Source organism: Bos indicus x Bos taurus, chromosome 6 (assembly GCF_003369695.1).
Source record: "Bos indicus x Bos taurus breed Angus x Brahman F1 hybrid chromosome 6, Bos_hybrid_MaternalHap_v2.0, whole genome shotgun sequence".
Classification (NCBI taxonomy): Eukaryota; Metazoa; Chordata; class Mammalia; order Artiodactyla; family Bovidae; genus Bos; species Bos indicus x Bos taurus.
The window spans coordinates 110,783,315-110,810,719 of NC_040081.1; the positions used below are offsets into that span (position 1 = coordinate 110,783,315).

Below are 27,405 nucleotides of genomic sequence, written 5' to 3' on the forward strand. Positions count from 1 at the left end.
CATAGACGGCAGCCCACCAGGCCCCGCCGTCCCTGGGATTCTCCCGGCAAGAACACTGGAGTGGGTTGCCATTTCCTCCTCCAATGTATGAAAGTGAAAAGTGAAAGTGAAGACTCTCAGTCGTGTCCGACTCTTAGCGACCCCATGGACTGCAGCCTACCAGGCTCCTCCGTCCATGGGATTTTCCAGGCAGGAGTACTGGAGTGGGGTGCCATTGCCTTCTCTGTCATGAATAGGTCAGTATTTTAAAGCAGAATCTTAAATGGAAGGGAAACCACAGAACACCCAAAGCACTATGTATTAGGAGAAAATCCTTTTTACTCAAAGTCTTAATGGGTTGAAAGAACAGTATTAGGGGGAAAAAAAAAATCAAATACCTCCAACACAACATTTTAAAACCACTCCATCAACAGGTCTTCCCTGGTGGCTGAGCTGGGAAAGAACCCACCTGAAATGTGGGAGACGTGGGTTCGATCCCTGGGTTGGGAAGATCCCCCTGAGTAAAGGAAAGGCTACCCACTCCAATATTCTGACCTGGAGAATTCCCTGGATAGTATAGTCCATGGGGTTGCAAAGAGCGACTTTCACTTCACCATCAACAGATAAAAAGAAGCACTAAGAAGATGATTTAAAGAAAGAGAGGGGATAGCCTTACACAGCTTCAGAGATGTGTCCCCTTAGCAAACAGCCCAGGGGACTCCACACTCTTGCACAAAGAATTGTTTATACTGTGTTCTTTCTCTGTACCTTCACCCTAGGTACGACCACCTGAATTCACTGTGACTTGGTCGCTTGAGATCAGTGGGATTCTCTTGACATCACTTCTGCCTCTCCAAAAGTGTAAGCACCTTAAGACCCTAGAGCAGCATGACGTCAGCCTCACTAGGGCAGCATGACGTCAGCCTCAGAAGCAGACCAATGTTTTCCTAAAGAGACAAAATAAGTCCCTAGACAGAGTGTTCCTTTAAAAAAATCAATTTAAGCTCTTTTAGGAAATACATTTACAGTGAAAACAACCCAGATCTGAACTTCCAGACTAAGCTATGCCTGTTGTTGGCTCTTAGAATGTCTGCCAGGTTATCATCACAGTCTGACCCTCAGCCCTGCAGCTTCCAGCCACAGGAGGATGTTAATCTGTGTTTAATAGGAGTATTTTTTTTTAATTGATATCATTTGGTGAAGGTAGCATTACTGAAATACTCATTACTTAGTTTTGTAGTTTGGGGTTTTAGTGAGAGAATTTTTTTTTTTAAGAGGGAAAAAGAACAATTCTTAATAATGCATTTCTTTGTGCTAACCAGCCAACTCTTAACAAGGAGACACAATTACTTCTAACCGGCAATCTCACCTGATATGAAGTCCCTGGTTTGATTTTGCACTTCCTCAGGTATATTAGAAAGAGATTCATTGGCCTAAAGAAGGTTCAAATAAAATCATTATACAGAGTAAGTAGAAGAGCATTTCATAGTATTCATGTTCAGCTTAGAATGGAACAGAGAAGCAAAATTCAACCTTTATCTTAAGGCTGAAATGATCATGACATGGTCATTAAAAGTCTAAAAAAAAAATATTCCCCTTTAGAGAGGACTTGCTTTAATTTGTATCCATTAAAAGTTTTTAATTTTCAGTTCATGTTAAATGTTTCCATGTATTTATCCCAGTGTTTCTTAGCGGGGGCAACTTTGTCCCCCAGGAGGTATCTGGCAACGTCTGGAGATGTTCTGCTTATCACAACTGATAATGTCCTTGCCGTTGGTACGCATCAGGCAGGGATGCTAATAAATACTTGACAGTGTACAGGACCAGTCAAAGTGCCCTGAGGTTAAGAAACCCTGATCTGTACAATGTATCACATGTAGCTATGAAGTGAAACTCTAAAAACAATCTTGTTTTCCAAGGCAACTGCATGATAAAATTGGAGATCTAGTCTCAGGGAGAATATTAATGTCCTAAAACACAACTTAGAAAGAATACAAACTGTAGTGAGGCTCAGATGAAAATCAAAGCAGCCATGCCAAGCTCTCTCACTCTTGGGCTAACCCCATGAAAGGCCAGTGTCATTATTTCCAAGCAGCTTACCTAAAGAGCCAGACTTCTGTCTAGAAGGGGTTTAACTGTGTTTCTTAACTCTCTGCTGGTGTATTTAGACATCTGTTAGGGAACGCTGTAGTGATTACAACCTCTTACGAACTGAATGTCTGTCTCCCTGGAATGTATATGTTGAAATCTTGACCCCCAAAGTGATGGAATTAGGAGGTGGGGTCTTTGGGACGTGATTATCTCATGAGGGTGGAGCCTCCATGAACAGGATTAGTGCCCTGTGAAAGGGGACTCCAGAGAGCTCTCTCTACTTGGTGAGGAGACAGTGTGAAAACCTAGAAGAGGTCCCCCTCATCTGAACCCAACCAGGCTGGCAACCTGATCTTTGACCTTTAGCCACAAGAACTGGTCAGAAATACATTTCCATTGTTTATAAACCACCTGGTCTATGATAGTCTCTTATAGAAGTCCAGGCTTCTCGGATGACTCACTGGTAAAGAACCCGCCTGCCAATGCAGGAAACATAAGAGACGTGGGTTCCATTCCTGGGTCAGGAAGATCCCCAGGAGAAGGAAATGGCAACTCCAGTATTCCTGCCTGGGATATCCCTAGGACAGAGGAGCCTGGCCTGCTGCAGTCCATGGGGTGGGAAAAAGTCGGACATGACTTAGTGACTCAACAACAACAATCTAAGTTACAAACTTTATAAGATTTGTGGTGACAACAAGTTCCCACTTTAGCTTAGCAACATAAAAAGGATGGCATAAAAAGGAAGTTCAAGACTTGTGTTTCCTCAAAAGTAGCTAAGCCACCCCACACACTGGTACTTGCAGTGCTTTGGTACAGCTGACCTCTACATTTATCTGTGTTTGGACTTGGGGAGGTCAACCATCATAAGAGGTTTAACGTCTAGAAAGGTATTTACAGATCTTCTGATTCCATTTCTTAATTTAACAGGCAAGACGACATCAGAGCGCAGAGACCGAGAGTCTCTAACGACGTGTCTAAGGGGACACTTACTTTGTTAGCACACGTAGATGGGTGTTTGATAGACAGCTGATGACTTCTTTTATGTTCACGCTTAAAAGATGGAGCTGAGAAAAAAGCTATTCTCTCCCTCTTCAGCTCTTGGGGAAATTCCAGTATTCTGGACCAAGGTGGTCCCTGTCTTTTTTTAGGGTTTAAAGTCTTGTGGGACAACCAAGACAGGAAAGCAATAGTCACTGCGATGAGGAACTTAACAAAGACTATTTGCGATGCTCTAAGAGTGTATTAAAAAAGGGTTCTGATCTGGTCAAGATGCCCAGGAAAGGCCTCATTAAGAAGGTGAAGTATAAAACTTCAGGTAGCTACTAGTAGCCCAAGAAGCTGGGCAAAGGACAGGGAGAAAAAAAGAAAATGCCAGGCAGAGCACACAGTCTGCCCATGAGCAGACGTGAGGAGGGCACCGCGTGGCCGCCTCCCCGGCAGAGCGTGAGAGCGCGTGGCCGCCTCCCCGGCAGAGCGTGAGAGCGCCTTCAGTGAGCACCAGCATGACGTCCGCCACGACACCCTTCCGGTCCTGGAGGATAAGATCCATCACCCTTCTTGGCAACTCGGCTCCAGAATGTCTCTGCTTTTTCGGTGTTACCTAAGATCCTTATGCACTACTCTACTCTTGAAAATAATCTAAAATAAGCTACTGTGTGGTTTTTTTTCCTCTAAAGACCATACCTTTTGGACCAGGCCAGACAAATCTGTTTGAAGAAGTCCATCAAGCTGAGTAATGTGTCCATCCAAAGACGGGAGCTAAAATTTTATAAAACAAAGTATAAGGCCAGGTGGTTACCCCGCACCCCCAATTCTTTGCCATAAGCAAGGGATCTTCTTAAATTCAACTCCCGAGACATCTATATTATAAAGGGTATGACCTATGTTTCTTCTGAACAACAGCATATTGTTGGAGGAAAACCATTGGCTCAGAATGGACCATACAAGTACTGAGTTTACATGTTTGGAGGTCTCCCATAGCAGTCAGCTAAAAGTGAGGGCAAGAAATTTAACAGATTGAATACATGTGACCTCACATGTGATTGAATACCGGGACTAAATGTTGTTGAATACAGTTGTAAACAGCTTCTTAAAAACTAGCCTTATAAAGGGAATCCCTGGTGGGTCTGTGGTGAAGAATCCACCTGCCAATGCAAGAGACGTGAGCTTGATCCTGGGTCAGGATCCTGGAGAAGGAAATGGCAACCCACTCCAGTGTTCTTGCCTGGGAAATCCCATGGAGAGGAGCCTGGCAGGCTACAGTCAATGGGGTTGCAAGAGGTGGATATGACTTAGCAGTGAAACCACAGCAGTCTTCAAAAATGTCAGTGTCACCAAAGAAAGACTGAGAAACTGTTCCGGGTTAAAGGAACTAAAGACACACGACAACTAAAGACAATGTGTACCCCAGACCAGACCTGGAACTGGGAAAGAGAAATCAATTTTAAAGTGCACGTTTTTAGAAAAATCAGAAAATTTTGAATATAAACTGTGGATTAGATGGTGGTATTGGATCAGTATTATGTTACCTTAATTTTGGTAGTCATAATCATTATGTAAAGTTAGGAAACGCATCAAAATATTTAAAGGGTAACAAAGCATTATGTCCACATCTCTCCTCTAAATGACTGAGAAAAGAATAGAATGCCTAGTATTGTACCCATATAGATGATAGTATGAACAGATGACAGGTACATCGATACATGGATAAAATAGTATAATTAAACGGAGCAAAGTGTTGACAACTGGTGAATCTAGGTAAAAAAATGTAGACAGGGAAACTGGTACCATTGTTACAAATTCTCTGCATGTTTTTTAAAGCACATCACAATTAAAAGTTACTCCCAAAAGGACTCAATTTCAAAGAATTTAGATGCAAGGATACATCCTACATATTGCTGTTCGATGACAACAAAAGTTATTGTAGTAGCTTCAACACAAATGTTGAATGTGAAGTGTTTGAATAAAACTGATTCACGAAATGTGAGAGTGTTTTACATAAGTGTGACATGTACATCTCACTGGGCTTCCCCAGTGGCTCAGTGCTACAGAGGCCACCTGCTAACACAGGAGATGCGTGTTCGATTCCCAGGACAAGAAGATCCCCTGGAGGAAGAAATGGCAAGCCATTCCAGTATCCTTGTCTGGAGAATCCCATGGACAGAGGAGCCTGGTGGGCTACAGTCCATGGGATCACAAAGAGTCAGACAAGCCTTAATGACTGAGCCCACACACAGGTACATATCACTATAATGAAACATTAAAAATATAAGTACTCATGATTATTTTATCTACATCCCAGAACTCTATATTTTCAAGTTGCTCCAAAGCCTTTCTTTTTCTAATCTTGGGATTGTTGAGATATTACCTTATATTTTGGTATCTGTGGTTAATATTACTAGGCCTATCATTTAAAAGCACATTTTAATTTTTAAATGTCTGCAAAAAGGCATTCTGCTTCCTTTTTCATTTTTAAAGCTGAATTCATCACAGATACATTGGTCCCAATGCAGAGAGGGAAGTGGGGAGAAGCAATGCCAGGATTGGGAGTGAAGAGGTACAAAGTACTGTGGATAACATGAGTTAAAGGATTCACTGTACAACACAGGGAATATAGCCAATGTTTTTTAAAAACACACACTGAAATTGTCAAAGGAAAATAAACAGAGAAAGAAGAACGGTGGGGAGCTGAATTCATGCTGAGGGTGGCGGGGCGCACTCAGTCGTTTCTGGCTCTTGGTGACCCCACGGACTGTAGCCCACCAGGCTCCTCTGTCCGAGGGATTCTCCAGGCAGGAATACTGGAGTGGGTTGCCGTGCCCTCCTCCAGGGGATCTTCCCCACCCCAGGATCGAACCTGCGTCTCCTGGGTCCCGCACATCAGCAGGTGGATTCTTGACCACTGGCGCCACCTTGGCAGCTCATTCATCCTGATACGTTCCAATCAACGAATGGCAGAGAACTCTCAGGGAGCACTTCCCATCCTCCCTTCTCTCCAGCTGCAGCCATTCTGATGTGGTAGCCACATAACCAGGAAGGCTGACAGAGATCCCCCCTCCCCCCGGCCACTGGTCCCCTGGTGGGTGAACCACGCTGAAGCCTCCCCAGCCGTCCCAGTGACACTGCCCTGGAGCAGGACTGCCCTCTCCTTACGTGATCAAAATTGGCACTGCCATCCAGGACGCTCAGAGACTTCCTGATGCTGTCGCACGTGGGCGCCGCTGCAGGTGAGGAGCACTGGGGATCCATGAGTGTTTGCTCCATGCTTGTTTTCACATCTCTCAGGCTGGTGCGAAGTTGTGCAGATGACTGCTTCATGTCCGTTAAGACAGTGTTCATTCGGACCAGGGTATCTCTATTAGTTTTCATGTCTGTTAGGAACACAGCCTGCTTCAGAACAGAGGCACCCACTGGGCTGACCAGTGGGGGGAAAAAATCCCTTCCCATCTACAAAAGGACCTTAAAGGAACTTGAGATCAACTTGCACCCAGGAGAACCCGCTGTGATGGGCAGCCTGACAGGGGAAAACAGGGCTACCGTGGCCCCATCTGCCTCTGCCAGCGACTCCAGCCAGCTCAGTTCCCCCATCTGGGGGCTCCTTCAGACACACAGGGGCGAATATCAACCTAGGAATGGGACTGGGACTCATGCGCGCAGCATTAAGTGGCTGGCATTGGAGCAGCAGCCACAAGAAAAGGTGTCCCCACCCTAGCCTTGCCCAGCCTTGAGGAGGTCAGCCCAGACACCGCCAATCCCAGGTAGTTTTAATTCACAGAAAACCTGATGACACCCAGATAGATCTTAGTGATGGATATTAAAAAAGCTGGAAGTAGACACAGCAAGAGATCACAGAGTTGGTCCCTTAGATGCCGAATCTAAAAAGACATGATACAAATGAACTGACTGACAACAGACTCACAGACGTAGAGAAAGGCTTTATGGTTAACAGACTCACAGACGTAGAGAGTGAGTTTATAGCTGCCAAGGCGGAAGGAGCAGCAGGAAATGGCAACCCACTCCAGTATTCTTGCCTAGAGAATCCTGTGGACAGACGAGCCTGGGGGCTGCTGTCCACGGGGTCACACAGAGTCAGACACGGCTGAAGCGACTTAGCAGCGGCAGCGGCAGGGGGGAAGGGTGGGGGGAAGGGATACTCATGGACATGGACATGGGATGGACATGTGCACACTGCGATATTTAAAATGGATAACCAACAAGGACCTGCTGTGTGGCACAGGGAACTCTGCTCAGTGTGACGTGGCAGCCTGGATGGGAGTGGGGTTTGGAGGAGAATGGATACACGTGTATGCACGGCTGAGTCCCTCTGATGTGCGCCTAAAACTATCACAACATTGTTAATGGGCTACACCCCAAGAAAAATAAAACGTTTAATTTAAAAATAAATAAATAAATTAAAGGAGAATGTTAAAAAAAAAAAAGAGAGAGAGAGAGAAAAGATCCCAGATTTAGTTTCAGGCAGTCTAGGTACGGATTTCAACATAGATACTCTCTGTGTAACCCAAAGCAGATACCTGAATATTCTTCAGCAACTTCCTCATCTGAAAAATGGTAAGGCCACCACAAGGTTTATCACAAAATGTAGGGATCAGAATGATCAGATTGAAATCCCTCAAGGGCAGAGTCCGCCTCTTTTATTTTAGAAGCCTCCAGAGCCTAGGACACATTCTTATCCTCGGCGATCCATACAGATTGTTTGCTCTCTGATTTCTCTGGTGCTCAGGAATCAATATGCATGACCAGGCAGGTAGCAAAATATAACTCTTTTCTCCAGTGACTTAAAATCACAGCATAAGAGACGTGAAATTTAGAGGATACTGCTTTTTGTCTTCCGGGCTCACAAAACAGATGGTGGGGTATCAGGTCACAACAGGGTGTTACTAGGAAAAGTGTGATATGAAGGTCACTCAGTCGTGTCTGACTGTTTGCGAGCCCATGGACTATACAGTCCATGGAATTCTCCAGGCCAGAATACTGGAGTGGGTAGCTTTTCCTTTCTCCAGGGGATCTTCCCAATCCAGGGGATCGGACCCAGGTCTCCCGAATTGTGGGCGGATTCTTTACCAGCTGAGCCACAAGGGAAGCCCAGGAAAAGTGTGAATGCCCTTAAAAGCTGGTTTCCCCAATTGTCTCTGGCAACCACATAAAACTTGGTTCTAAAACCACACACACATGCACACACACTTTAATGCTTTTATGTTGCGGTCTCACCCCAGTTCTTCTAGCTACCTTCCAGGACTGGATCAAAATTCAAGACAAAGGACTGTCTGAAGCAGACCCCAAGATTTTCTGTTCCAATAAGCTACGATCCCTATTTGTGATGAAGAGGCAGACAATGCAACCCTGGAAGCCTCCCCAGGTCTTAGAGTGCCAGACCTAGGCTGGGGTGCCATCTTGGATGACATGGGCAATGTCATCTCCGAAGTGTGAACCTGCTGAAGCATCACCTAGAAGCAGAGACTCTCCTCGTCAGCCAAGAGATGACCCAACCAACCTCCTAATCTGCAGGTGAGCAGACAAGGTCCCGATCGGTGGAAGTTTGCCGAAGATGCTATAACAAGGTAGCAGAAGAACTACTATTTTAACAGTAATTTGAGACAATAATAGAGACTTCATCAAAGAGTCACTCTGAGCCTCAGACTCTCGTCTTTCCCACCTACCTCCCAGGTTTAGCAGCAAAGCATGGAGCTGGCACCCGGCTCACATTAGAGGCTCAATAAGTATCTGCCATAGGGGAGCAAGAGCGTGGCTACAACTGGAAACACACAGGAAAGCGAAAAAGAGCGTCCCCAAATATGACTCACACCACACAAGGCACACCTCACGCTTTAATGTTCCATGGTTTACTCCCATAGCCCTTTGCACTTTGACTTCAGGATGAGTCATTTCAAGGCAAGGAATGAAGGAAAATAACAACAAAGAATGATGGATGATAAAATGAGTTGAAGGCCCAGGAAGATCAGATCAGATCAGATCAGTCGCTCAGTCGTGTCCGACTCTGCAACCCCATGAATTGCAGCACGCCAGGCCTCCCTGTCCATCACCAACTAAACATGAGTCCATTTAGGGACCACATGTAGACGCCCTGGCTTATGGGTGGCTATACTGTCATGCCCCAAGAATGACTTAGAAATAGCTCAAAGGCTTCAAAGCATTTCATAAAATGTCTACTGGGTTATAACTCTGAGAGTCATTCCAAGCCTACCAAGATGACATATATTATGTATCTGAAGTCAGGGGAAAGATATTTTAGATTCTCAATTTTAACTAATTAACATTTTACCAGCTCATAGCATACTTCCTTTATAGGTCCTGGCCTGCAGCTCAAACATGATTTGCAGAAATCCATTTGCAGATTTCTGCTTTCTCCAAAGGCCACCAGATACTTAAGGCTACAAAGAATTTTTAGCCAAAAAAATAAATAAATAAATAAAACCTGGTGAAGCAGTTTCCTAAGTACTGGCAACACCAGAGGTTAACATTTAACCACAAAGGCTGGTTTTAAGAAATATATAAAACTCCAATAATACGGGAAGCACTGAAAAGAAAAATAAGATCTGTTTTAATCGATTTTGATCCAGCTAGAATTGTAAGGCAAATGTTAAACACTGGGCAAACCAGGAGGCTGACTCATTGGCGAAGACCCTGAGGCTGGGAAAGGTTGAGGGTGGGAGGAGAAAGGGGTAACAGAGGATGAGATGGTTAGATAGCACCACCGACTCAAAGGACATGAAATTGAGCAAGTTTGGGGAGTTGGTGATGGACAGCGAAGCCTGGCATGCTGCAGTCCATGGAGTCTCAGAGTCAGACATGACTGAGCGAATGAAAAACAATGACGAGGCAAAAAAGTAAAGTACGTGTCAACCACGCCGCATCGTTCGTACACTTTTGCACAGTGCTTATGTTCACATAGCTTTGGAGCTGGGGGAGAGCTTGGCAGACCAATACTCCAGTGAACGGGCTCAAGAGGGATCCGGGGTGCGGAGGCGGCTGGCATCACCCTGTGGTCACACCAGCTCGCTCTTTTCATATGTATTCATTTATGTGGCTGTGCCTGGTCTCAGTTGCAGTGCACAGCATTCTTAGCTGCAGTCTGTAGGATCTAGATCCTGACCAAGGACTGGTGAACCCACTGGCGAAGTGCCAACATCTGACGTTATAACGAGCAGACACAGAGGATCTGCTGGATGCTGGAGGCAGCGGACGGGGAAGGCTTTTACGTGTCTACTGGACACAAGGGAAGAAGTCGCAAGGTGAAGCGGCAAGGAGCCACTGGGCCCCATCTTTCCTCCTAGTTCTGTTCCTGCCAGTTAAGTAATATTTTCTGCTAAGACGCAGGACTGGGCGGGGTAGGAGGTGTTGGTGGCAGCTACAGAGGCAAAGTTCTCTGGGATAAAGTCTGGGCTTCATTTTCCTTCCTGTGGCTGAAATGCTCAAACAGCAAGTGACCAAGACATTGCAGAAAATTTGTTATTCAACTCTATGACAACCCTTGTCTCAAATATAACCTGGTTACCTGGAGAAACTGAGCTGAAATAGGCGGTTTGTAAACTGTGGTCTGTGCATAGAATTCAAAGGGCTTTGTGAGCTTGGAAGAAAAAAAACATACCAGACCAAACTCCCATCCTATTTCACTAGTCCCCAGTTACACTTTCAGCCTCTGATTTCTCTTATGAATGTAAACGGTAAATCTCCGTCAGGGCCTTGACTGTCCCTGAAGAAGGCAGAAATATTTTCATTTCATATTTAGTATTGTCTGGTAATATCAAGTCTACTCATCACTACTTTAAAGGATGGTATTTATGAGACCCCCTGCTACATACTATTAGGTAATGAGCTTAATGAACAAACACAGGTTACTCCATTGCAAACCCACTTGTTTAATCTCTGATACTCCAGCCTGACACTCTGCTTATGGAGGGTGTCGCTTGATTGCTGTTGTTCAGTTGCTCAGTTGTGTCTCTTCATGACCCCATGGACTGCAGCACGCCAGTCTTCCCTGTCCCTCACTGTCTCTCAGAGTTTGCTCAAACTCATGTCCATCAAGTCAGTGATGCGATCTAACCATCTCATCCTCTGCCACCCCCTTCTCCTGCCCTCAATCTTTCCCAGCATCAAGGTCTTTTCCATTTTATAACTAATGCCATTTAACTTTCAATAAACCCCATAACACGCGGTTTTGGGGCCACGTCTTGGCCATGATCACAAACAGCTCATTCGTAAGTGTGGTTGCTGGAGGAAAGAGAGGTAACGCTCAGTTGTAAGAACATGTACTAATTAACAGGAAAAAGAGGTTACACTCCTTGGACAGTGAGCTCTTTATCTAAACACTCTGTTCTTTTTGTGCATTTTTTTCTCTCATTCATTATGTTTTTGCTCCACGGCAGGCCCTCTTTTCAGTTTTTAAAGATTGCCACATTTCCTTGATTCACAGGCTCCTTTCACTTTCTTTTTTACATTTTAACTTTCATGAAATGAGGATGTATATTTAATCAATATTGCATTTAATGTGATTCTTTTCCCCCAAAAAGATTATTTATTAATTCAACAGTCTATACAATATCTGCTGCCTTAAAATCAAGGAGTATTATAGTCTGATAAGGAATCACCAATAGCACAGTATATACTGACTAGGAAATCAGAAACTTTTCATTCTCCTTCCTCATGTGTTGAAGCCTGGAGAGGAAACTGATGATTGTCTACTGTATTAGTTATTTGTTGCTGCAGGAGATATTATTTCGAAAGTCAGCAGTTTAAAGCTACAGAGATTTATTATCTCACAGTATGTGAGGGTCAAAACCTGGGACTGGCTTGGCTGACTGGTTGGGCTCAGGATCTCCCAGGTCTTACAGTCAAGCTGGCAGCTGGGGCTGCATTCATCTGAGGACTGACCGGGGCTGGTCCATCAGCTTTCTCAGTCAATGACCTGGTTGGCAGGAAGCCTCAGTTCCTTACCACCTGGGGAAAGAAGGGCTCGTCCTCAAGCCATCTCCTTCCCTCACAATTATGGTTCATGGATAGAACCAAGATTAACCATTAAATGCAGATTTATTTCCACTAGTTTAAGCAGATTCATTGTGAAATGCTGGACAACTGGTATACCCTAACAATACCCCAGGAAGGACAAAAGCAAGAAACCTTTTTTTGTTGTTGTTTTCTTTTTTCCTCCTCCATCCACCTTCCTTTATTCAGATACCACTGAGCCTCTGCTGTGATTGGTGATGATTTAATCATGGGATAAGACTCATTCTAACTGATCTAAAGATCAGTTCAGTTCAGTCACTCAGTCATGTCTGACTCATTGTGACCCCATGGACTGCAGCATGCCAGGCTTCCCCGTCCATCACCAACTCCCGGAGTTTACTCAAACACATGTCCATAGAGTCGGTGATGCCATCCAACCATCTCATCCTCTGCAACCCCCTTCTCCTCCTGCTGTCAATCTTTCCCAGCATCAGGGTCTTCCAATGAGTCAGTTCTTCACATAAGGTGGCCAAAGTATTGGAGTTTCAGCTTCAGCATCAGACCTTCCAGTGAATATTTAGGACTGATTTCCTTTAGGATGGACTGGTTGTTTCTCCTTGCAGTCCAAGGGACTCTCAAGAGTCTTCTCCAAAACCACAGTTCAAAAGCATCAATTCTTCAGCACTTAGCTTTCTTTAGATATTCTAAAGGTAGGCCTTACTGTTTTAAACTTCAGTCCTTAACAGGGTTAAATACACAGTCTAGGAACCCAGTTGTTTCTGGACAGAGGTAATACAGGGCTTCCCTGGTGGCTCAGATGGTAAAGAATCTGTCTGCAATGCAGGAGGCCTGGGTTCAATCCCTGGGTTGGGAAGATCCCCTCGAGAAGGGAATGGCAATCCACTCCAGTTTGTAACCTGGAGAATTCCATGGACAGAGCAGCCTGATGGGCTACAGTCCATAGGGTCACAAAGAGCTGGACACAACCGAGTGACTAACACACACACAGAGTTAACATATACATATATATGTATGGATACATGTGTATTAGTTGAAGAAGGTTCTGTGGCATTTCAGCAGATGAAGCACACGCTGCACAGGGTCTGGAGGAGAACAACACCTTCAGGGACTCACATGAGAATGAACACTGGGATTCACGGCTGCAGTGGAAAGCAGGGTGCTGGCAGAGGAGACTGGAAAGGGTGTGGGGCCAGGTGTGGAAGGAAGGGAAGGAAGGAAGACAGGGAGGGAGGGAGGGTGGGAAGCTGCGCTGTCCCAGTGGAGGCGGGACAGGTAGACACCGTCTGGGCCCTGGGGCCATGCCGCTTACCTTCTGCCAAGTCCTTGATGTCCTTCAGCACAGGGAGCACTTTGGGTTTGAGACGCTCGTAAATGCTGCCTCCCACCAACAAGTTAATATCTAAATCCCAAGAAGTATAAGGGATGTTGAGGATGGGCTCTCTTCGTCTCTGACCTCTAGGTTGCAGGGCAGGGTCCCATGGCCTGGTTTAGTCTCTCCCACTTTGCACCCTACAGCCCACTTGAGCAGAAACTGTCATGTGGCGATTTCTTGGCACACGTCAAAGTGCCCACACCAGCTGCGCCCCTCAGAAGACTTAGTGCAGACTTGGTGTTTCTTCGCCCCGGGAACCTGTGTGCCTTCTCACCTTGATCCCTGGCTGCCCGCGTCCCGCCCCCATCTCCAGCTGGACCAGGGTCACTGAACCCTGGCTCTAGCGACACCTGGAGCCGGATCCTTCTTTGTTGCTGGGCTGCCTTGTAGGACTTTTAGCCACATCCCTGGCCTCTACCAACGAAGAGGTAGAGGCTGATCAGGACATTAAAATTGCCTCCAGGTGTTACCAGATGTCTTGAGGGCAAAAGAGGCCCAGGTTGCTAACAGCTGAGCACTCGGGAAACAGCACCGCCCACCCCTCTGTTCCGGAAGCCACAGCTCCTCTGGGTCCCGCTCTGTCTTTAACAGCAGACCTGACAGAGACCCACTTCTCCTCTCACGAGGGGAGTGAAGCAGAAGTGCCGTGGCTGCAGGAAAGCAAGAGCGTTTTCACAATAAACTCAAGGTTTCAGTGTCTGAGTCACCAACAACACACTGTCAATAACACCAGGGAATTACGGTTCGGTTTCTCCCGTGTTCAGGCAGGAATTGGAGAAACGGCATACTTCATTTCTTAGTCTATGTTTTACGGGAGATGACCACAGTATCTCCTAGCCAAGACAAACAACCAAATCGGAGGCAACGTTCAACGTTACTCACTGTCCAGATCGTCAAATGCTTTCTCCTTAGGCAGGGTAAACTGGTCCAGTATGTAGTCAATTTGCTTAAAAAAAAAAAAAAAAGTTACATGAAACCTCCGCTTGAGGTCCCAAGCCACAATAAAAAGAGATTTAACATCTGAAAATTAGGCAGGACTCCCAGGTGGCTCAGTGGTAAAGAATCCACCTGCCAAGCCAAGAGACAAGGGTTCAATCCCTGGGATGGGAAGATCCCCTGGAGAAGGAAATAACAACCCACTCCAGTATCCTTGCCTGGGAAATCCCATGGACAGAGAAGTCTGCCAGGCTACAGACCATGAGGTCACAAAGAGTCGAACACGACTGAGCAATGAGAACACACACACATACAAATATTAGCAAATCAGTGTTTATAAAACAGGTTTCATTACCAGAGCAATTTCAAGCAAACGATGTGGGGTCAATTATATTGCCAAGAAGAAAGGACAGTGACACCAGAGATATTGCTTTTTAAAGAAATCATGAGATCTTCAAAATGGTTAAGCACTTCTATAACAAGTATTATGTTATACCTTAATAAAGACAAAAAATAAAGTGAAATGAAATAAGAGCATGCATGCATGCATGCTAAGTTGCTTCAGTCATGTCTGACTCTGTGCGACCCCATGGACAGCAGCCTACCAGGCACCTCTGTCCACAGGATTCTCCAGGCAAGAATGCTGGAGTGGGTTGCCATTTCCTTCTCCAGAAATAAGAGCACTAATTCTGAAATGAGACTTTGTACTCTTGAAAAAAAAAATCACTTACTAGGCCTTTATTCCTTTATCTGCAAAATTAAAAGACAACACCTGGACTTCAGCAGGTTCAAATGTGATTCCAACTATACAAGCAACTCCAAAAGGCCTCAGACACAAAGCGTCGGGGGAAATACAGGTTGTGGTCCTTACCCCTGGCACCACATTCAGGAGAGTTCTCAGGTCGTTTAAGTTACTTTCTGACAATTTCCGAGTCTCTTCCACGTTAGTCCGCATGTAATGATTTGCGGCAAAACCATAGATGATCCCGATGCTGCAGGAAAGGGGATGGAGAAGAGGACACATTTACTGTGCCAGCCGTGGCCGGGAGACCAGACACAGAACAGCCCCGCAGCCAGGAGGGAGATGGTATTCCTGAAGAGCCCCGCCCCTTCACAAGCCCCGCCCCTCCACTGCCGCAGCCTTCCCGCCTCCAGCCCATAACCCACCCACCACCACATGTGCACCCCAGAACAGGACTCGGCCCTCTCAGAGAAGGCATATCCAATTCAAGACACATTGTTCTGAATTGGAGTCAGTTCCAGTGAGGTGGATGAACCTACAGCGTGTTATACAGGGTGGAGTAAATCAAAAAGAGAAAAACAAATATCATATATTAACATATATATGGAATCTAGAAGAACGGTACTGATGAACCTATTTGCAGGGCAGGAACAGAGACTCAGACAGAGAGAACAGACTTACGGACACAGCGGGGGAAGGAGAGGGTGGGACGAATGGAGAGAGCAGCGTGGAAACATATGCGTTACATTACGAACACAGAGCTAACGGGAAGGCGCTGTAGATGCAGGGAGCTCAGCCTGGTTCACTGAGACAATCTAGAGGCAGAATGGGGTGGGAGGGAGGAGGAAAGTTCAAGAGGGAGGGGACACGTGTATCTTATGGCTGATTCATGTTGATTACGGCAGAAACCAACACAATATTGTAAAGCAATTGTCCTCTGATTAAAAGTAAATAAATTTTAGAAGATATATCGTTCTGTTAAGTATGAATCTCATAAATAGAACAATGTTGAGAGAACAGAAGTTACGCAGGTTATAAGGCAGAGTGTGGAAAACAGTCACACTTCTGTACAGATGCGAATGTATGTATATAGGTTCCATGCAGCACATGTGCACACACACACACACACACACACACACACACACACACAGGTACCACATACATACCACTGCTTCCCTCAAGAAGACTATCAGGAAAAATACTAAAATCATAAGATTGGCTTGGGCTTTCCCGTGTTTTTGGCTAATCTAGTTTGTCTTTGTTAACTACTGCATTGTCCAGGTTGAAAAGAAACACGAATTACTTTAGCATTAAAATGTTATATGAGAAGCTGCACATAACAGGGTACATCTTATGTCATTCCATTTTATGCAAAGTACAAAATCAAGCAAAATGATGAAGCTAAAAGTCACTGGTTATATTTGGGGGAGGGGCTGGTAATGACGTAATCAAGTGTATTGACTGCATGGAAACTCATACAGGTGTGCTTATGCACTTCTCTCCATGTAAGATGTACTTCTATAAAGAGTTTCAAAAACACTGCATGAGGGACTTTCCTGGTGGTCTAGTGGTTAAGAGTCCATCTTGCAGTGTAGGGGACGCAAGTTCGATTCCTGGTCAGGGAACTAAGATCCCACATGCCATACAGCAGCTAAATCCACCCGCCTCAACTACTGAGCCCGACCACCATAACTGGTGGCAAATAATGAATAAGTAAATAAATATTTTTATACACACACAACATACAAGACATCTGGCATGAAAGCTGCTTTACATGAAAATAAAAACCATATTTTTCAAGCCACCCAAAATGTCTACATTTTATTTTATACATTTTTACATATGTCTTAAAATTTATATATATGCCTACGTTTTATACATTTATCATTTTAAGGTCTCTTAATGTTGACTAATAACTAACAATCTCTTGACAAATTAATTTGACCAGCTGGTTTGTTTTTGTGTCAAAGCTTTTAAACATTAAAATATTACATTTAAAACTGCTAATCTTTTTTTGATTGGGTCGTTTATTTTTCTGGAGTTGAGCTGTAGGAGTTGCTTGAATATTTTTGAGATTAGTTGTTTGTCGGTTGCTTCATTTGCTATTATTTTCTCCCATTCTGAAGGCTGTCTTTTCACCTTGCTAATAGTTTCCTTTGATGTGCAGAAGCTTTTAAGGTTAATTAGGTCCCATTTGTTTATTTTTGCTTTTATTTCCAATCAAAAAATGGGCCAAAGAACTAAATAGACATTTCTCCAAAAAAGACATACAGATGGCTAACAAACACATGAAAAGATGCTCAACATCACTCATTATCAGAGAAATGCAAATCAAAACCACTATGAGGTACCATTTCACACCAGTCAGAATGGCTGCGATCCAAAAGTCTACAAATAATAAATGCTGGAGAGGGTGTGGAGAAAAGGGAACCCTCTTACACTGTTGGTGGGAATGCAAACTAGTACAGCCACTATGGAGAACAGTGTGGAGATTCCTTAAAAAACTGGAAATAGAACTGCCTTATGATCCAGCAACCCCACTGCTGGGCATACACACTGAGGAAACCAGAAGGGAAAGAGACACGTGTACCCCAATGTTCATCGCAGCACTGTTTATAATAGCCAAGACATGGAAGCAACCTAGATGTCCATCAGCAGATGAATGGATAAGAAAGCTGTGGTACATATACACAATGGAGTATTACTCAGCCATTAAAAAGAATACATTTGAATCAGTTCTAATGAGGTGGATGAAACTGGAGCCTATTATACAGAGTGAAGTAAGCCAGAAGGAAAAACATAAATACAGTATTCTAACGCATATATATGGAATTTAGAAAGATGGTAACAATAACCCTGTGTATGAGACAGCAAAAGAGACACTGATGTATAGAACAGTCTTATGGACTCTGTGGGAGAGGGAGAGGGTGGGAAGATTTGGGAGAATGACATTGTAACATGTAAAATATCATGTAAGAAACGAGTTGCCAGTCCAGGTTCGATGCACGATACTGGATGCTTGGGGCTGGTGCACTGGGACGACCCAGAGGGATGGTATGGGGAGGGAGGAGGGAGGAGGGTTCAGGATGGGGAACACATGTATACCTGTGGTGGATTCATTTTGATGTTTGGCAAAACTAATACAATTATGTAAAGTTTAAAAATAAAATAAAATTAAAACCAAAAAAAAAAACAAAAAAAAACAAAAAAAAAAAAAAAAACTGCTAATCCCCAAGTTTCCGGGAGAAATGTCAATAACCTCAGATATGCACATGACACCACCCTTATGGCAGAAAGTGAAGAGGAACTAAAAAGCCTCTTGATGAAGGTGAAAGAGGAGAGTGAAAAAGTTGGCTTAAAGCTCAACATTCAGAAAATGAAGATCATGGCACCTGGTCCCATCACTTCATGGGAAATAGATGGGGAAACAGTGGAAACAGTGTCAGACTTTATTCTTTTGGGCGCCAAAATCACTGCAGATGGTGATTGCAGCCATGAAATTAATAGACGCTTACTCCTTGGAAGAAAAGTTATGACTAACCTAGATAGCATATTGAAAAGCAGAGACATTACTTTGTCAACAAAGGCCCGTCTAGTCAAGGCTATGGTTTTTCTTGTGGTCATGTATGGATGTGAGAGTTGGACTGTGAAGGCTGAGCGCCGAAGAATTGATGCTTTTGAACTGTGGTATTTGGAGAAGATTCTTGAGAGTCCCTTGGACTGCAAGGACATCCAACCAGTCCATTCTGAAGGAGATCAGCCCTGGGATTTCTTTGGAAGGAATGATGCTGAAGCTGAAACTCCAGTTCTTTGGCCACCTCATGCGAAGAGTTGACTCATTGGAAAAGACTCTGATGCTGGGAGGGATTGGGGGCAGGAGGAGAAGGGGACGACAGAGGATGAGATGACTGGATGGCATCACCGACTCGATGGACATGAGTTTGAGTGAACTCCGGGAGTTGGTGATGGATAGGGAGGTCTGGCGTGCTGCGATTCATGGGGTCTAAAAGAGTCGAACACGACTGAGCGACTGAACTGAACTGAACTGAATCTCTAAGGCGCTGTTGGCTTTAGCCATAGGTGGCAGCAAAAAGTTATATAAACATAATAGCACTGCAGAAGTTATCTGCAGAAGTTAACAAAATTGTTAGTTTGTAATGAACTTAGTTTGTAACCATAGAATAGAAGGTGTAACTATGTTTCTAAAGTTTTGCAAATAATATGCAAACTTTGGGGGAAAATCTGATTCAGAATATGAACACTTCTGCTTCTTCACCAAAAGCAGCATCTTAAGAATTATATGTTAATATTTTAACAAGCAGGGTGGCCAGCTGCCTTTTTTGCACCAAGCCTCAACTGTCCCCAGGACACCTCTCAGTCCTGCATAAATGAGTAATTGTTTGTCCCATTTCGGTCATGAGTCATTCCTAAAAGTAAGGCTGATCCCGTTACCAAAGAAGGGGGGTGGTAAATTAGTAGGTTGGGACTAACATATACACACTACTATATATTAAATAAATCACCAACAGGGACTTAAGAACCTGCTATATAACAGGGAATTATGCTTCAGTTCAGTTCAGTTCAGTCGCTCAGTCGTGTCCGACTCTTTGTGACCCCATGAATTGCAGCACGCCAGGCCTCCCTGTCCATCACCAACTCCCGGAGCTTAGTATGTTGTAATAACCTATATGGGAAAAGAATGTAAAATACACACACACACACACACACACATATATATAGGAGAAGGGAATGGCTACCCACTCCAGTAATCCTGCCTGGAGAATTCTATGGACAGGGGAGTCTGGCGGGCTACAGTCTATGGGGTTGCAAAGAGTCAGACATGATGGAGTGACTTTCATATATATATACACACACATGTTCACACACACATACACATCATATGTGTATATATACTTATATCTATATATAAGTATACGTATGTATATATACATACATATGTGTGTGTGTGTATAATTGAGTCAGTCTGCTGTATGTACACCTGAAGTGAACACGCTACTGTAAATCAACTACATTTCAATTAAAAAATTAAAATTTTCAAAACAACAAATACTTTCACATAGCAATATTACACAGATGCATTGGTCTTTCCAAACTAACCCCCAACAGTCTGTAAGAGAATGCTGAAACTATTTCTCATGGTTGGCAAGGTGCAGCAGACTGCGTAGGAGCAGGAACATGCGACTCAGGGTCTGGTCCCACAACTGCCAACATCACACACTGTGAGCCTGAGAAAGGCCTTTCCTTGTGTGAGCATCAGGTGGTATCACAAAACCATAAAAGCCATTAGACCAGTGCTTCTGAGACAAAGGAGAGTGGTACTGCGTGTCCATGAGGGCTCCAGGATTTTACATTTGCATTCATGCTGACGATAATCTTTCAAAATGAAATTAACAATAGTCTCTGGCACTTGGAGGACCACCTTCAAATCCATTTTCATCTGTCTTAAGTTTGCATTAGTATTCATGATGCTGAAATTACAGCAGAGCAATAATGCTCAGTCGCTCAGGCATGTCCGACTCTTTGCAACCCCATGGACTGGGGCCCACCAGGCTCCTCTGTCTATGGGAATTTTCCAGGCAAGAATACTGGAGTGGGCTGCCATTTCCTTCTCCAAGAGCAACAACGGCTATTATTAATAAATGATGTATTCATGCAAAATAAAGCCAAACAGCCCAAAACAGCAACTTAGGAGTAATGTCAACAGAAGGAAAAAAAAAGTTGAGTTACAGTAATATTCCTGAAGCTTTTCTTGCCACACCAAATTTCCACCCCTCTATGTGCTAAGTCAGGATCACCACCTGATACCCCTGCCCACCAGAGGACTTCACAAAGGGAGGCCCTTGCTCTTCCCCATCACGTCCAAGTTCTCTGTCATTCATCATTCTCCAGGCCCATCTTTCATATAAGTCAAAGCGCACTCGGGAAACAAGCAGCAAGCTCAAGTCCAGGCTGGATGATCTGTAACACCCAGCCTCCCACTCAGTCAGTTCAGTCGCTCAGTCGTGTCCGAGTCTTTGCCACCCCATGGACTGCAGCATGCCAGGCCTCCCTGTCCATCACCAACTCCCGGAGCTTGCTCAAACTCATGTCCATCGAGTCAGTGACACCATCCAACCATCTCACCCTCTGTCACCCCCTTCTCCTCCTGCCCTCAATCTTTGCCAGCATCAGGGTCTTTTCCAGTGAGTCAGTTCTTCCCATAAGTATTGGCCAAAGTATTGGTATTTCAGCTTCAGCATCAGTTCTTCCAATGAATATTCAGGACTGATTTCCTTTAGGATGGACTGCTTTGAACCTTTCATTGTATGGTTACAAACCCACAGTTTTGTTGTTAACTTTCCCTGAATCCCCTGGATAGGAGAATGCCTTGCCTTGAACTCCCAGAAGGCTCACCCTGAAGTTCTGACAGGTTTTTCTCACTTCATACTCTCTTTTGCCTTATTTTCACCTGTGCTGAACTGCCCTAAAAAGAGGTGGGAACTGCTTCTTGGTCAACCTTGGGTAACACAGGGTCTTGCGTCCAAGGTGGGTGCAGATGGATTTAAGGACTGGGCTTTGTTTCATCTGGTCCATTTAGAAGCTTAGCCATAGGTGCAGAATGTCCCAGGCAGAAACTATCCCTTTACTGAATAAATGCCTTCACTCCAAACATAAATCAGGAAACACAGCATTGCAATAAAACAACTGACTTTCAATCCGACATATTTAAAGGCACATTTCTGTTACTCAGTTATGAATCTAATTAAGATGAAAGCCATGGATCATTTTTCAAAAACTGTACTAAACAGAATTCTGGAATAGAATTCAGCCAACTTTCAAAGCTGATTTTCATACTCACTGCAAATTTTATATTTAAGTTAAAGATGGCAAATTCAAATGCCTATGCAGGCAGGCAGAAAGCATGAAGGGCAAAGTGTATGGGCTGGACTAGGGGAACTGGGAGATCAGAGGTGGTGATGGCAGAGATTCTCTGTGCCTCTAGTAAGTGTTCCCTTGATGGTAGAAGACCAGACTTGCCAGATCTTCCAATTATTCACAAAAATCTGGAATCTAAATAAAATTTCCTATTTAAAAAAAATTTCCCATTTTTAAATACTACCAGCAAATCAAAGAAAAAAAATCTGAATACTACACAAACCAATTGTATAACTCTTATTCAAACAGAAACAGAGAATTAAGAGGGCTTCCCTGGTAGCTCAGCTGGTAAAGAATCCACCTGCAAAGTGGGAGACCCCAGTTCGATTCCTAGGTCAGGAAGATCCCCTGGAGAAGGGATAGGCTACCCACTCCTGTATTCTTGGGCTTCCCTGATGGCTCAGATAGTAAAGAATCCGCCTGCAATGAGGAGATCTGGGTTTGATCCTAGGGTTGGGAAGATCCCCTGGAGAATAGAATGGCAATCCACTCCAGTACTCTTGCCTGGGGAATTAAATTCCATGGACAGATGAGCCTGGCATCTACAATCCATGGGGTTGCAGAGTCAGACATGACTGAATGACTAACAGTGTCACCTTCAGTCAACTCTTAGGATATAATGATAATGAATGAATGAATTCAATAAAATGACAGCCAATAAAATAAAGGGAATAAAATTTCAATCAAATGATAGCCAAATGACTAATAGTTCTCTGGCACTGACACAAAAAGAGATTTTAAGCTATAGAAAACACATACTTTTAGTTTGTACGACAAATCTCTTGAAGTTTTTAGCAGAAGATGGGCATTTATTTTATGATATATTAGCATGACGCTTTCTATATTTTACATGGATGGACTACTTTTCTCTCATATACACTTAAAAGTAAATGTTTAAAAGGTTTTAGAGTTTCTAAACCTTTAAGACGGGTAGCAATTTTTTTTCTACCAATTCCTACTGACAGTGAAGTTCACCAATAAGAGCCAAATAAATGCTTTAAGTCTGTGACTGACCTCTTACTTTTTTAAAGATAACTTTTCAATTTCAGTTTCGATCTTAAACAAATAGCCTCTCATTAAAAAGTCTCGTGATTTTCCAGGCATGCTAGCTCGATTTCTTTTCTAGAAGCTTGGGGCCTCCAAACCCGGAAATTGACATCATATCCTAAGACCAACAACAAAAATTCACTTTGAAAACAGCCACCTTCCTGAAAATGACTGGGATTCAGTTTTCACCACAGTAACTGGCAAAAGCTGACTGGTATACTCAGCAACAACCGTACGCTGGAGAAGTAAAGGCACAGCTGTCCTTTTTGTTGTTGCTTATAACCTTTTTGAAATTCTGAAAAATTCAGTGATGATAAATGCAAAGGAAAAAAAGGAGAGAAAACCTGTTTTTTTCTGGAGCAAGACACATCTGCTTAAAGAGTCCACCGTGAGACGCGGCGATGTAATCTACTGCTGATGGTCAAACAGACTTACGTAAACATACATCAGTGTCTGCAGAATTCGAACATTCCACAGCCGCCTTGGGAAAAGCTCAGAAGGAGAAACAGCATGACCACATACATTCCACGTATACCAGGGGATCTTTCTCCTTGATACCTATGCCTTTCTCAATTAGAAAGAAAAGATTTTAAAATTTTTTGCAAAATAGGATATATATAAAAAAAAAAACCCAAGACATTTAAAAACCAACTTCTTTTTGAATGTAACACTTAGTATAGAACCACAAAATGGGACCGAACCTGATAAAAGGCAAGTGGACTGCTCTGGGCTTCTGAAAGGACTTTAAAAAAAAATCACATACAAAGATTAAATACCAGTGGTATTCAATCTCTACTGAGGTCTTTGGAAGCATATGCTAACACCTCTTTTTCTTTCTCCTTCTGCCTTATGATTTTGTGGACACTCCTTCTTCTCTTATTTTATCTACTCTTCTGATTTTGTGGACCTAGTTTCTCCTTGTTTTTATCTAGTCATAGTATGGATATTTCTGTTTTCCTCTGGTTTTTAATCTTCTTGGCTAGTTTTGATTACTTGCAAACATTTAAAACAACTCATGATGTTGAAGAAACTTGCAACCAAGTAGGCGTTCTAAAAGGAGGACTTAAAAATCACTATTTAAATTTTAAAATTCAAAGTAAAGAAGTTTAAGCTTCTAGTCTGAATTTAAAGTAAACAAAACAATCTCAATACTCATCTTATTTTGACCTATTTGTAATTTGTATATAAATTCAATGTATTATGTGAAATAAATTAGTTTAAAATTTGTCACAGCCTCAAAGAGCGGGTCCACTCTGGTTTAACTATATTGAATTTAAAATTATGATATTCAATTATAAGTTTTACTTGAGTGGGGAAAATATCTTCACTGAATGTATGGCAGATTATAGAATCACAGAAGTATTTTTTAAAATGATTTTCTAAACTAAAATACACTCAAGAAAAAAAAAAACTCATCTAAATGTGTTTGATGAGTCTGAGTTCTCAAAAATAAAAAAATTTATGTAGCATTCATTTTATATAAAATGAAAGCCAAGCTTATTGCTGCACTGAAACTTTAACATTTATACGTCTTTACAATACATGTATCTATATGAAGTGAAACTATTAGGTAACTGTGCTAACAAGAAGCCCCAAGGACAAGTATTTTCCAAAGACACTTTGTCACCTGAACCTCATCTTTGATGTCCAGGGGTGTGCAGAGAGGAAGAGATAGCACAGTTCAAGACTCTGGATGAATGAAGGATGTAAGTTTCAGGCTTCAAGGAAATGCACAGGGTCTGACTTGTCTTGGGCTGTAACTGACATTCCTCTGGTAGCTACTCCCCTAGCTTTTGGGTCTGCACATTCCTGAAAATACTTCAAACACAAAGCAGAGAGACTGGGGACATCTGGAATTACCATCACCCCAACCTTAGGCTGCCTTTCAGAATTCAGTGTGCAGAAGCAGTCAGATTCAAATTACAAACCAAGAGGCAGAGGCACAGACACACAGGGAAACAGGAAAGAGAGAAACAGAGAGGAACCCACAACCCTCCTTGCAGACAAAACGCACACACAAACTCCCTGCTTGTCAACCAGGGTGCATGAAATTAGCTGGGGAACTTTAGTTCCCCAAATAGTACCTCTCTCCATGCCTCCACTTATGGCCACACTTTAAGAACTTTTCTTCTTTTGTTTGCAGCCAGAACTTTGGAACTTTAAATTGTTCTATTTAATGTCTGTTTTCTGCTTAAATTGCCCAATATCAGTTCTTTAGCAAAACCTGAAAAATCTTTCTCCCGGCTATCGAGCAACTGTGACGCTTGCAGACACATCCAGGAGGATGGGACTCGCCACTCCTCACTGTCTCTGGGACTCCCTGAAACTCAGCATCACTCATGTCATAGGCACTATTTCTGGATATGACACGCTTGTTGAATGGATGAGGGAATGTGGCTGCTGCTGCTGCTAAGTCGCTTCAGTCGTGTCTGACTCGGTGCAACCCCATAGATGGCAGCCCACCAGGCTTGCCCATCCCTGGGATCCTCCAGGCAAGAACACTGGAGTGGGTTGCCATTGCCTTCTCCAGAGAGAATGTGGAAAGATGCCCAAATATCACCACCAGGGTGCCAAGATCATGAAGCACACTCCTCTTGGAGGGATCTGATTTGGGCTCAAGAAACCCCATGGACAGAGGGGCCTGGACGTCTACAATCCATGGGGTCACAAAAGAGTCGGACACAAATTAGCTACTACACAACAATTGTCCTCGTCTTAAAAGCAGTGTCCTTAGGATCCGTCAGTCCACTGAAAATTTCTGGCAGCAGCAGGGGCTGCCAGAGAAACAACCTAAATTATGAAGTGTGCTCCAGGCTTCAAGAGAGGGTTCCATATTATTTCCAAAAGGAAGAACACAGACAGAACCAGAAATATGCACATTCTATAACTGGGTAATGCATCACTAGGGTATGGGCACCTGCCTCCAGATTACCACGCAAAACACTGAAGGAAATGTTTAGAGAACGTGGTACACTATAGGAGCTACATTTTTTTTTTAGTTTATTGAGTTTTATTTTATTTTTTTGGCCACACTGCATGCACAGCATGTGGGATCTTAAGTTCCCTGACCAGGGATCGAACCCACAACCCCTTCATTGCAAGCACGGAGTCTTAACCACTGGACCACCAGAGAAGTCCCTGAAGGAGCTAGATTTCTAGATTTACGTATGTGCTATTTATTTCTAACTCAGTACTAGTCTCGATGCTATGTTTTATTAAACTGCGGTACAGTTGTTCCACCATGTCGTGTTAGTTTCTGCCATACAATGGAGTGAATCGGCCATGTGTATACGCGTCTCCCCTCCCTCCTGGCCCTCCCTCCCACCGCCACACGCATCCTAATGCTCTTGGCCGTCACAGAGCACCGAGCTGGGCTCTCTGTGCTGTCCAGCAGGTCTCCACTCTCTGTTTTACACGTGGCAGTGCACATACGCCAATCTCAACCTCCCAGTGCATCCCAAGCCCAGCCCCATGTCCACACACTCATTCCCTACTCTGAGTCACAGTTTTGGAGATCATTCTCTCAAGAAGCTGTGACTGCAAGTGTAATTATCGTTTTCAGTGGGGAAAGAGGTATAGTGAACAGATTTCTTTCTCACAATAAGAATCTACATTGAACAAACTTAAAAAAAAAAAAGGCAGGGTTCCAGCATAATTGTAAAAATCAAGAAAACTGGTTATATGATTAGGAAGCTAATTCCATCCGACAATATTCTAATCTCCCAATTCAAGGACACTACCCATCTGGAGGGCACAGGGTATTCCACTCAATATTTTTAATGATGTTTAAAAGAAAAGAACCTGAAAAGGAATATATATATGTATATATATATATATGTACACACACACACATATATATACATATAACTGAATCATGTGCTATACATCTGAAAGTAACATACTGTAAATCAACTGATCTTCAATTTAAAAAAAAACAAAACTAACTTTTTTAAAAAAGATCCCTTGGGACATAAAGATAAGCTAGTAAATGCTTGCTCTGCCGTCCCGCATGGCCCCTGTCTTGAGAGAGCTACTTAAGAGGAAGGAAGTGCTGTCCTGGAAGGCGAATGCTTTCTGCAGGCCCAGAATTTATTCAGATGTCTTCAAAATGAAAAAAGTACCACGAGGTTGGCTTATCACCTAAACTACAGCAGCCCAATGACAGTGCCAACTTCTGTTTATAGTGATGCACGGGACAAACATCTTTTTTCTCTCTTTTCTGTTTTTTGCGTTTTTTTACTTTTCTGTTTCTGTATTCTCTTCTTGTTTCAAGCTCATGTGCTTAACAGTTAAACACAAG

General features: G+C 43.4%; 1 protein-coding gene across 4 annotated transcripts in view; it reads right to left on the reverse strand.

Annotated features, from left to right (window-relative positions):
- The window catches only part of PROM1 (prominin 1), a 123,538-nt gene that overhangs the window by 36,801 nt on the left and 59,332 nt on the right, over window positions 1-27,405 (reverse strand). For all 4 annotated transcript variants that reach the window (XM_027545078.1, XM_027545077.1, XM_027545079.1 and 1 more), the window contains 6 exons: window positions 15,252-15,372; window positions 14,327-14,390; window positions 13,382-13,471; window positions 6,223-6,440; window positions 3,754-3,828; window positions 1,349-1,412 (listed from right to left, as the gene is read on the reverse strand). In XM_027545078.1, the coding sequence (XP_027400879.1) occupies window positions 1,349-1,412; window positions 3,754-3,828; window positions 6,223-6,440; window positions 13,382-13,471; window positions 14,327-14,390; window positions 15,252-15,372 (632 nt within the window). The remainder of the gene's footprint in view (window positions 1-1,348; window positions 1,413-3,753; window positions 3,829-6,222; window positions 6,441-13,381; window positions 13,472-14,326; window positions 14,391-15,251; window positions 15,373-27,405) is intronic.